We start from the raw sequence: 13,412 nt of genomic DNA, 5'->3' as shown, positions 1-13,412 counted from the left end.
GGGCAAGACACTTTACCCACCTGCTCCCAGTGCCACCCACACTGCTTTAAATGTAACTTAGATATTGGGTGTCACTATGTAAAGCGCTTTGAGTCACTTGAGAAAAGCGCTATGTAAATATAGTTAACTTCACTTCACTTTAGTTGACTAAATTGCAATTTTAAATTTTGCGGGATAATCCTGTTGAAAACGTCGCGGTATGATGACGCTTGTGACATTATTGGTTGGAGCGGACATTTTATCCCAGCACCACTCATGGCTAAAAGTAGTATGTTTTTATCGCATTATTACACAGTATTCTGAACATCTGTGTTGCTGAATATTTTGCAATTTGTTCAATTAATAATGGAGACGTCAAAGAAGAAAGATGTAGGTGGAAAGCGGTGGGTTGCAGCTGCCTATAGCAACCAAATCACAGACGGTGTTTCTTTGTTTGTTGTGAAGCTTTAGCGAACATGTTTCTCTACCACATGTCAACCAGCAAGTTTTTGGATGAGAAAATTCAATCAATCAATCAATGTTTATTTATATAGCCCCAAATCACAAATGTCTCAAAGGACTGCACAAATCATTACGACTACAACATCCTCGGAAGAACCCACAAAAGGGCAAGGAAAACTCACACCCAGTGGGCAGGGAGAATTCATATCCAGTGGGACGCCAGTGACAATGCTGACTATGAGAAACCTTGGAGAGGACCTCAGATGTGGGCAAGCCCCCCCCCCCCCCCCCCCCCCCCCCCTCTAGGGGACCAAAAGCAATGGATGTCGAGCGGGTCTAACATGATACTGTGAAAGTTCAATCCATAGTGGCTCCAACACAGCCGCGAGAGTTCAGTTCAAAGCGGATCCAAGACAGCAGCGAGAGTCCCGTCCACAGGAAACCATCTCAAGCGGAGGCGGATCAGCAGCGTAGAGATGTCCCCAACCGATACACAGGCGAGCGGTCCATCCTGGGTCTCGACTCTGGACAGCCAGTACTTCATCCATGGTCATCGGACCGGACCCCCCCCCACAAGGGAGGGCGGGACATAGAAGAAAAAATAAAAGAAGCGGCAGATCAGCTGGTCTAAAAAGGAGGTCTATTTAAAGGCTAGAGTATACAGATGAGTTTTAAGGTGAGACTTAAATGTTTCTACTGAGGTAGCATCTCGAACTGTTACCGGGAGGGCATTCCAGAGTACTGGAGCCCGAACGGAAAACGCTATATAGCCCGCAGACTTTTTTTGGGCTCTAGGAATCACTAATAAGCCGGAGTCCTTTGAAGGCAGATTTCTTGCCGGGACATATGGTACAATACAATCGGCAAGATAGGATGGCGCTAGACCGTGTAGTATTTTATACCTAAGTAGTAAAACCTTAAAGTCACATCTTAAGTGCACAGGAAGCCAGTGCAGGTGAGCCAGTATAGGTATATATGTATGTATATATGTATATAAAGGTATATACAGTATAGGTATATATGTATGTATATATGTATATAAAGGTATATACAGTATAGGTATATATGTATGTATATACGTATATAAAGGTATATACAGTATAGGTATATATGTATGTATATATGTATATAACGGTATATACAGTATAGGTATATATGTATGTATATATGTATATAAAGGTATATACAGTATAGGTATATATGTATGTATATATGTATATAAAGGTATATAAAGTATAGGTATATATGTATGTATATATGTATATAAAGGTATATACAGTGTAGGCGTAATATGATCAAACTTTCTTGTTCTTGTCAAAAGTCTAGCAGCCGCATTTTGTACCAACTGTAATCTTTTAATGCTAGACATGGGGAGACCCGAAAATAATACGTTACAGTAATGGAGACGACACGTAACAAACGCATGGATAATGATCTCGGCCTCTTTAGTGGACAGAATGGAGCGAATTTTAGCGATATTACGGAGATGAAAGAAGGCCGTTTTAGTAACGCTTTTAATGTGTGACTCAAAGGAGAGAGTTGGGTCGAAGATAATACCCAGATTTTTTACCGAGTCACCTTGTTTTATTATTTGGTTGTCAAATGTTAGAGTTGTATTATTAAATAGAGGTCGGTGTCTAGCAGGACCGATAATCAGCATTTCCGTTTTTTTGGCGTTGAGTTGCAAAAAGTTAGCGGACATCCATTGTTTAATTTCATTAAGACACGCCTCCAGCTGACTACAGTCCGGCGTGTTGGTCAGCTTTAGGGGCATGTAGAGTTGGGTGTCATCAGCATAACAGTGAAAGCTAACACCGTATTTGCGTATGATGTCACCTAGCGGCAGCATGTAGATAATTAATTGTGATATTAAGTCATCTGTTGGAGCCTATTTATATTATATTATTTATTTATTGTTTTGACAATCTAATTCAATAATGCCAATGAAGATGTGGATTATTTATTGGATGTTTTAGATGAATTATGATTGATTGATTGTTTTCAGCTGCTCATGCTCCTCCTGGTGGGCAACTTCCTCCTCCTATAATTAGGAGGACAGCACAGCTGGGCGCTGCCTTTGTCTGTCTGTCATACTGAAGGAGTGAGGAGTGATATTGTTTGTTTACCAATAAATAAGTTCATTTGTATTATATAGAAAGTCAAGCAGGGTGAATATTTTTTGTTTGTGAAAATAAATTGGAAACATTTTGAAACTGGAAGTATCTCCGCGAGTGCTTATTAGGAATTTAAAGTGTCATAAAACCTCCTCCTCAAGGCTACTCTGCAAACTTTATTTTTATTTTTTCGAAACCTTTTTGGAACGACAGAGTAGCCGTAACATCGTCTCTTACCGGAGGCTTGAGCGGAGTAAGCATCCTCCTGCAGCAGCTGTCAAAAAGGCAGCTGTGATCTTGGTTCCTCCATTGGCTTCTCTCAGAGACACTGGCGGTCACCGCAGCCCTCCGACTTTCAGGTATGACTTTATAATCTCACTAAAACACTATTGACACAATAAGCAGAAAAGGGATTTTCCAGAATTATCCTAGTCAATGTGTCTAATAACATCGGAGACGCTCCCACTACCGTCGCCTTTTTTTTCTTCCTAGTGCTTCACTCTAACTTTCCTCATCCACAAATCTTTCATCCTCGCTCAAATTAATAGGGAAATTGTCGATTTCTCGGACCGAATCGCTCTTGCTGCTGGTGGCTATGAATATAAAGAATGTTCAGATGTCTGGAGCCCTAGAAACAGTGACGTCGCGCACATCGTCTGCTACTTCCGGTACAGGCAAAGCTTATTTATTAGCGACCAAAAGTTGCGGACTTTTTTCGTCGATGTTCTCTACTAAATCCTTTCAGCAAAAATAGGGCAATATCGCGAAATGATCAACTATAACACATAGAATGGACCTGCTATCCCTGTTTGAATAAGAACATCTCATTTCAGTAGGCCTTTAACTACTGAATTAATACTGTAGCAGTGTCAGCCATCAATCGATAAAATCGACATTTTGAGTTTTCGTCTGTTTTTCCCCTCACACACATATCTGTGTTGTCTAATCCCCCCGTATTGTTACTTTGCTGACATTGTTGTATTCATATGTCATTAAATTATTTACAATATCAAGGAATTTGTGTTTGGATAAAAACCCGATTGTGACCAAAAATAGTTGTTTTTTTGTTTCGCTATTTTACAGTATTAATTTGTTCAACAAAAAAAAAAGTATGTTACAAAAGGGAATAACTGTATTTTTGTATAATTTATTGGATCATTAATTGCCAGCTGATTGCAATTGCAATTCATGTGTGATTTATGAAAAAGAATAGAACACAAAAGTTATTATTAGTTATTCCCAGAGTCCCCCCAAAAAAGTCTGCAGGCTTTATAGCGTTTTCTAGAAGGGCTCTGGAATGTTCTAGCAGTAACAGTTAGAGATGCTACCTCAGTAGAAGCATTTAAGTCTCATCTTAAAACTCATTTGTATACTCTAGCCTTTAAATAGGCCCCCTTTTTGGACCAGTTGATCTGCTGTCTCTTTTCTGCACTTCCCCCCTCTCCTGTGTGGAGAGGTTGTCATGTGACCACAGATGAAGCGCTTGCTGTTCAAAGTCAGGACCCGGGGTGGACCACTCATCTGTGTGTCAGTTGGGGACGTCTCTGTGCTGCTGACCTGTCTCCACTCAACATGATCTCCTGCTGGCCCACTCTGGACTGGACTCTCACTATTATGTTAGATCCACTATGGACTGGACTCTCACTATTATGTTAGATCCACTATGGACTGGACTCTCACTATTATGTTAGATCCACTATGGACTGGACTCTCACTATTATGTTAGATCCACTATGGACTGGACTCTCACTATTATGTTAGATCCACTATGGACTGGACTCTCACTATTATGTTAGATCCACTATGGACTGGACTCTCACTATTATGTTAGATCCACTATGGACTGAACTCTCACACTATTATGTTAGATCCACTATGGACTGGACTCTCACTATTATGTTAGATCCACTATGGACTGGACTCTCACATTGTGAACTAGATCCACTATGGACTGGACTCTCACATTGTGAACTAGATCCACTATGGACTGGACTCTCACACTATTATGTTAGATCCACTATGGACTGGACTCTCACTATTATGTTAGATCCACTATGGACTGAACTCTCACTATTATATTAGATCCACTATGGACTGGACTCTCACACTATTATGTTAGATCCACTATGGACTGGACTCTCACTATTATGTTAGATCCACTATGGACTGGACTCTCACTATTATGTTAGATCCACTATGGACTGGACTCTCACTATTATGTTAGATCCACTATGGACTGAACTCTCACACTATTATGTTAGATCCACTATGGACTGGACTCTCACTATTATGTTAGATCCACTATGGACTGGACTCTCACATTGTGAACTAGATCCACTATGGACTGGACTCTCACATTGTGAACTAGATCCACTATGGACTGGACTCTCACACTATTATGTTAGATCCACTATGGACTGGACTCTCACTATTATGTTAGATCCACTATGGACTGAACTCTCACTATTATATTAGATCCACTATGGACTGGACTCTCACTATTATGTTAGATCCACTATGGACTGGACTCTCACTATTATGTTAGATCCACTATGGACTGAACTCTCACACTATTATGTTAGATCCACTATGGACTGGACTCTCACTATTATGTTAGATCCACTATGGACTGGACTCTCACATTGTGAACTAGATCCACTATGGACTGGACTCTCACATTGTGAACTAGATCCACTATGGACTGGACTCTCACACTATTATGTTAGATCCACTATGGACTGGACTCTCACTATTATGTTAGATCCACTATGGACTGAACTCTCACTATTATATTAGATCCACTATGGACTGGACTCTCACTATTATGTTAGATCCAATATGGACTGGACTCTCACTATTATGTTAGATCCACTATGGACTGGACTCTCACTATTATGTTAGATCCACTATGGACTGGACTCTCACTATTATGTTAGATCCACTATGGACTAGACTCTTACACTATTATGTTAGATTCACTATGGACTGGACTCTCACACTATTATGTTAGATCCACTATGGACTGGACTCTCACACTGTTAACTAGATCCACTATGGAGTGGACTCTCACACTATATGTTAGGTCTACAATGGACTGGAAGCTCACACTATTAACTAAATCCACTATTAACTAAATCCACTATGGACTGAAGTCTGACACTATGAAATAGATCCCCCCTGGACTGGACTCTCACACTATTATGTTAGATCCACTATGGACTGGACTCTCAGACTATTATGTTATATCCACTATGGACTGGACTCTCACTATTATGTTAGATTCACTATGGACTGGACTCTCAGACTATTATGTTATATCCACTATGGACTGGACTCTCACTATTATGTTAGATCCACTATGGACTGGACTCTCACACAATTATGTTAGATCCACTATGGACTGAACTCTCACACTATTATGTTTGGTCTACTATGGAATGGAAGCTCACACTATTAACTAGATCTACTATGGACTGAACTCTGACACTATGAAATAGATCCCCTAAGTACTGGACTCTCACAATATTATGCTAGATCTACTATGGACTGGACTCTCACACTATTAAATAGATCCACTATGGACACGATTCTCACACAATTAACTAGATCCACTATGGACTGGACTCTCACATTATGAACTAGATCCACTATGGACTGGACTCTCACAATATTAACTAGATCCACTATGGACTGGACTCTCACACTATTATGTTAGATCCACTAAGGACTGGAATCTCACTATTATGTTAGATCCACTATGGACTGGACTCTCACTATTATGTTAGATCCACTATGGACTGGACTCCCACTATTATGTTAGATCCACTATGGACTAGACTTCACACTATTATGTTGGATCCACTATGGACTGGACTCTCACACTATTATGTTAGATCTACTATGGACTGGACTCTCACACTATTATGTTAGATCCACTATGGACTGGACTCTCACACTGTTAACTAGATCCACTATGGAGTGGACTCTCACACAATTATGTTAGATCCACTATGGACTGGACTCTCACACTGTTAACTAGATCCACTATGGAGTGGACTCTCACACAATTATGTTAGATCCACTATGGACTGAACTCTCACACTATTATGTTAGGTCTACTATGGAATGGAAGCTCACACTATTAACTAGATCTACTATGGACTGAACTCTGACACTATGAAATAGAACTCCTAAGTACTGGACTCTCACAATATTATGCTAGATCTACTATGGACTGGACTCTCACACTATTAAATAGATCCACTATGGACACGATTCTCACACAATTAACTAGATCCACTATGGACTGGACTCTCACAATATTAACTAAATCCACTATGGACTGGACTCTCACACTATTATATTAGATCCACTATGGCATGGACCCTCAAACTATTATGTTAGATCTACTAAGGACTGGACTCTCACTATTATGTTAGATCCACTATGGACTGGACTCTCGCACTATTATGTTAGATCCACTATGGACTGGACTCTCACACTATTATGTTAGATCCACTATGGACTGGACTCTCACACTATTATGTTAGATCCACTATGGAGTGGACTCTCACACTGTTAACTAGATCCACTATGGAGTGGACTCTCACACAATTATGTTAGATCCACTATGGGCTGGACTCTCACACTATATGTTAGGTCTACAATGGACTGGAAGCTCACACTATTAACTAGATCCACTATGGACTGAAGTCTGACACTATGAAATAGATCCCCCCTGGACTGGACTCTCACACTATTATGTTAGATCCACTATGGACTGGACTCTCACTATTATGTTAGATCCACTATGGACTGGACTCTCACACAATTATGTTAGATCCACTATGGACTGAACTCTCACACTATTATGTTTGGTCTACTATGGAATGGAAGCTCACACTATTAACTAGATCTACAATGGACTGGACTCTCACACTATTAAATAGATCCACTATGGACACGATTCTCACACAATTAACTAGATCCACTATGGACTGGACTCTCACAATATTAACTAGATCCACTATGGACTGGACTCTCACACTATTATATTAGATCCACTATGGCATGGACCCTCAAACTATTATGTTAGATCTACTAAGGACTGGACTCTCACTATTATGTTAGATCCACTATGGACTGGACTCTCACACTATTATGTTAGATCCACTATGGACTGGACTCTCACACTATTATGTTAGATCCACTATGGACTGGACTCTCACACTATTATGTTAGATCCACTATGGACTGGACTCTCACACTGTTAACTAGATCCACTATGGAGTGGACTTTCACACAATTATGTTAGATCCACTATGGGCTGGACTCTCACACTATATGTTAGGTCTACAATGGACTGGAAGCTCACACTATTAACTAGATCCACTATGGACTGAAGTCTGACACTATGAAATAGAGCCCCCCTGGACTGGACTCTCACACTATTATGTTAGATCCACTATGGACTGGACTCTCACACTATTATGTTATATCCACTATGGACTGGACTCTCACTATTATGTTAGATTCACTATGGACTGGACTCTCACTATTATGTTAGATCCACTATGGACTGGACTCTCACACAATTATGTTAGATCCACTATGGACTGAACTCTCACACTATTATGTTAGGTCTACTATGGACACGATTCTCACACAATTAACTAGATCCACTATGGACTGGACTCTCACATTATGAACTAGATCCACTATGGACTGGACTCTCACAATATTAACTAGATCCACTATGGACTGGACTCTCACACTATTATGTTAGATCCACTAAGGACTGGAATCTCACTATTATGTTAGATCCACTATGGACTGGACTCTCACTATTATGTTAGATCCACTATGGACTGGACTCCCACTATTATGTTAGATCCACTATGGACTAGACTTCACACTATTATGTTGGATCCACTATGGACTGGACTCTCACACTATTATGTTAGATCTACTATGGACTGGACTCTCACACTATTATGTTAGATCCACTATGGACTGGACTCTCACACTGTTAACTAGATCCACTATGGAGTGGACTCTCACACAATTATGTTAGATCCACTATGGACTGGACTCTCACACTGTTAACTAGATCCACTATGGAGTGGACTCTCACACAATTATGTTAGATCCACTATGGACTGAACTCTCACACTATTATGTTAGGTCTACTATGGAATGGAAGCTCACACTATTAACTAGATCTACTATGGACTGAACTCTGACACTATGAAATAGAACTCCTAAGTACTGGACTCTCACAATATTATGCTAGATCTACTATGGACTGGACTCTCACACTATTAAATAGATCCACTATGGACACGATTCTCACACAATTAACTAGATCCACTATGGACTGGACTCTCACAATATTAACTAAATCCACTATGGACTGGACTCTCACACTATTATATTAGATCCACTATGGCATGGACCCTCAAACTATTATGTTAGATCTACTAAGGACTGGACTCTCACTATTATGTTAGATCCACTATGGACTGGACTCTCACACTATTATGTTAGATCCACTATGGACTGGACTCTCACACTATTATGTTAGATCCACTATGGACTGGACTCTCACACTATTATGTTAGATCCACTATGGAGTGGACTCTCACACTGTTAACTAGATCCACTATGGAGTGGACTCTCACACAATTATGTTAGATCCACTATGGGCTGGACTCTCACACTATATGTTAGGTCTACAATGGACTGGAAGCTCACACTATTAACTAGATCCACTATGGACTGAAGTCTGACACTATGAAATAGATCCCCCCTGGACTGGACTCTCACACTATTATGTTAGATCCACTATGGACTGGACTCTCACTATTATGTTAGATCCACTATGGACTGGACTCTCACACAATTATGTTAGATCCACTATGGACTGAACTCTCACACTATTATGTTTGGTCTACTATGGAATGGAAGCTCACACTATTAACTAGATCTACAATGGACTGGACTCTCACACTATTAAATAGATCCACTATGGACACGATTCTCACACAATTAACTAGATCCACTATGGACTGGACTCTCACAATATTAACTAGATCCACTATGGACTGGACTCTCACACTATTATATTAGATCCACTATGGCATGGACCCTCAAACTATTATGTTAGATCTACTAAGGACTGGACTCTCACTATTATGTTAGATCCACTATGGACTGGACTCTCACACTATTATGTTAGATCCACTATGGACTGGACTCTCACACTATTATGTTAGATCCACTATGGACTGGACTCTCACACTATTATGTTAGATCCACTATGGACTGGACTCTCACACTGTTAACTAGATCCACTATGGAGTGGACTTTCACACAATTATGTTAGATCCACTATGGGCTGGACTCTCACACTATATGTTAGGTCTACAATGGACTGGAAGCTCACACTATTAACTAGATCCACTATGGACTGAAGTCTGACACTATGAAATAGAGCCCCCCTGGACTGGACTCTCACACTATTATGTTAGATCCACTATGGACTGGACTCTCACACTATTATGTTATATCCACTATGGACTGGACTCTCACTATTATGTTAGATTCACTATGGACTGGACTCTCACTATTATGTTAGATCCACTATGGACTGGACTCTCACACAATTATGTTAGATCCACTATGGACTGAACTCTCACACTATTATGTTAGGTCTACTATGGAATGGAAGCTCACACTATTAACTAGATCTACTATGGACTGAACTCTGACACTATGAAATAGAACTCCTAAGTACTGGACTCTCACAATATTATGCTAGATCTACTATGGACTGGACTCTCACACTATTAAATAGATCCACTATGGACACGATTCTCACACAATTAACTAGATCCACTATGGACTGGACTCTCACAATATTAACTAGATCCACTATGGACTGGACTCTCACACTATTATATTAGATCCACTATGGCATGGACCCTCAAACTATTATGTTAGATCCACTATGGACTGGACTCTCACACTATTATGTTAAATCCACTATGGACTGGACTCTCACACTATATGTTAGGTATACTATGGAATGGAAGCTCACATTATTAACGAGATCTACTATGGACTGAACTATGACACTATGAAATAGATCCCCTAAGTACTGGACTCTCACAATATTATGCTAGATCTACCATGGACTGGACTCTCTCACAATATTATGCTAGATCTACTATGGACTGGACTCTCACACTATTAAATAGATCCACTATGGACATGATTCTCACACAATTAACTAGATCCACTATGTACTGGACTCTCACATTATGAACTAGATCCACTATGGACTGGACTCTCACAATATTAACTAGATCCACTATGGACTGGACTCTCACACTATTATGTTAGATCCACTATGGACTGGACCCTCAAACTATTATGTTAGATCTAATAAGGACTGGACTCTCACTATTATGTTGGATCCACTATGGACTGGACTCTCACACTATTATGTTGGATCCACTATGGACTGGACTCTCACTATTATGTTAGATCCACTATGGACTGGACTTTCACACTATTATGTTAGATCCACTATGGACTGGACTCTCACTATTATGTTAGATCCACTATGGACTGGACTCTCACACTATTATGTTAGATCCACTATGGACTGGACTCTCACTATTATGTTAGATCCACTATGGACTGGACTTTCACAATATTATGTTAGATCAACTATGGACTGGACTCTCACTATTATGTTAGATCCACTATGGACTGGACTCTCACTATTATGTTAGATCCACTATGGACTGGACTTTCACAATATTATGTTAGATCAACTATGGACTGGACTCTCACTATTATGTTAGATCCACTATGGACTGGACTCTCACACTATTATGTTAGATCCACTAAGGACTGGACTCTCACTATTAAGTTAGATTCACTATGGACTGGACCCTCACACTACAAGTTATAGCATATAAGAATATTCTATTACTGTTAAGCAAACTATGAACAATAAAAAATGTTTCCTTTGTCAAAGTTACACGTATGAGGAAAAAGCGTGTGAGAATGAGTGGTATTCAGTGAGGTAAGATGAATTAAATGTGCTGACAGTTCATTGCTCCTGCCAAATGAATTGCACTGAGTGGAGCGGATCACCACTTCAAGATGGCGGCCCCGCGTCTCGTCAGCGCCAGTAGGCAGTAGCGCTCGATGCTGCCTACCCTTAGAAGATATCAATGGCCCGCACCCTTTGAACAAATATTACTAGGCTGTAACTTCTGCTAATTTTGGCTAAGATGAAGCGTCGTAATGTTTCTATAACTTTAATATCTTGCACATATTTATGTATTTGGCTTAAGTTTCGACGAATGGGAGTCATCGTAAGTACGTCACTTCCGCTGGAGGACGACTGTGGAACTTCCTGTGACTTTACAACTTTACACTTCCGCTGGCAGACTTCTGTGCTAACATCGTCAAAGATAATTAACTTGCTTCATATTTGCAGCTAAATTCCCGAACATGTCAGCACATTTAGGTGAAACTAAGAGGCTGGCTTTGACAAGTAAGCGTGAAGATGAAGACAACACGGACGACTTGAGGTACAGTGCTCTCATCTTGTTGATTCTTGTGTGTTCATCCAGCTTAGTTTGCAAACGTATTATTACTCCTCCATCTTCAATCAATCAAAAGACTCACTAATGGCTACATCATTATTAATTATATTTATTGAAGGATGAACAAAGAGACGGTTAATAAATTAATTAATGTGTTTTTCCATGTTACCTGGTGACTGGTTTCCCGCGCAGCAATGACCAACTTTACACTAACAACTATATAAACAACTACATAAAGGCTTACTGAAATGAGATGCTCTTATTTAAACGGGGATAGCAGGTCCATTCTTTGTGTCATACTTGATCATTTCGCGATATTGCCATATTTTTGCTGAAAGGATTTAGTAGAGAACATCCACGATAAAGTTCGCATCTTTTGGTCGCTAATAAAAAAAGCCTTGCCTGTACCGGAAGTAGCAGACGATGTGCGCGTGACGTCACGGGTTCTGGAGCTCCTCACATCTGAACATTGTTTCCAATCATGGCCACCAGCAGCGAGAGCGATTCGGACAGAGAAAGTGACGATTTCTCCATTAATTTGAGCGAGGATGAAAGATTTGAGGATGAGAAAAGTGAGAGTGGAGGACTAGAGAAAAAAAAAGACTATACAGTGGGAGCGATTCAGATGTTATTAGACACATTTACTAGGATAATTCTGGAATATCCCTTATCTGCTTATTGTTTTACTAGTGTTTTAGTGAGATTATATGGCCGTACCTGTACAAACTGAAGGTCGGCCCCGCACCTTTCTTCAGCACCAGTCGACGGGTGGTGGCGATGCCCATCTCTGCCCTTCGCAAGGGACCCTCTTCCAAACACGATCTTTCGAAATGATCGCTACATAATACACTGTACTTTGTGTGTGTGGTCCAATCCAACCGCGTTCGCTTGACCGCTCTGTTCAATAGTAAAGCTTCACCGTCATCTTTTGGGAATGTAAACAAGGAAACACAGGCTGTGTTTGTGTTGCTAAAGGCGGCCGCAATACACCGCTTCCCACCTACAGCTTTCTTCTTTGATGTCTCCATTATTCATTGAACAAATTGCAAAAGATTCAGCAACACAGAAGTCCATAATACTGTGGAATTATGCGATGAAAAGAGACGACTTATAGCTGTGAATAGTGCTGGAACAAAATGTCCTCTACAATGCGTGACGTCGTCATACCGCGACGTTTTAGCATGATACTTCCGCGCGAAATTTAAAATTGCAATTTCGTAAACTAAACCGGCCA

At 40.2% G+C, this 13,412-nt stretch overlaps 1 protein-coding gene across 3 annotated transcripts in view; it reads left to right on the top strand.

The window, feature by feature from the left end:
- Nucleotides 1-11,973: 11,973 nt before the first annotated feature.
- The window catches only part of engase (endo-beta-N-acetylglucosaminidase), a 46,870-nt gene continuing 45,431 nt past the window's right edge, over nucleotides 11,974-13,412 (top strand). For 2 of the 3 annotated variants that reach the window (XM_061884641.1, XM_061884640.1), the window contains exon 1: nucleotides 11,974-12,163. In XM_061884641.1, coding sequence (XP_061740625.1) covers nucleotides 12,084-12,163 — 80 coding nt within the window. In that variant the 5' untranslated portion in view covers nucleotides 11,974-12,083. The remainder of the gene's footprint in view (nucleotides 12,164-13,412) is intronic. The other variant, XM_061884643.1, reaches the window with a different exon arrangement.

This window comes from Nerophis ophidion, linkage group LG23, assembly GCF_033978795.1.
Source record: "Nerophis ophidion isolate RoL-2023_Sa linkage group LG23, RoL_Noph_v1.0, whole genome shotgun sequence".
NCBI lineage: Eukaryota > Metazoa > Chordata > Actinopteri > Syngnathiformes > Syngnathidae > Nerophis > Nerophis ophidion.
Note: the sequence above shows the minus strand (reverse complement) of the source record. Positions and strands in the feature narration are given on the sequence as shown.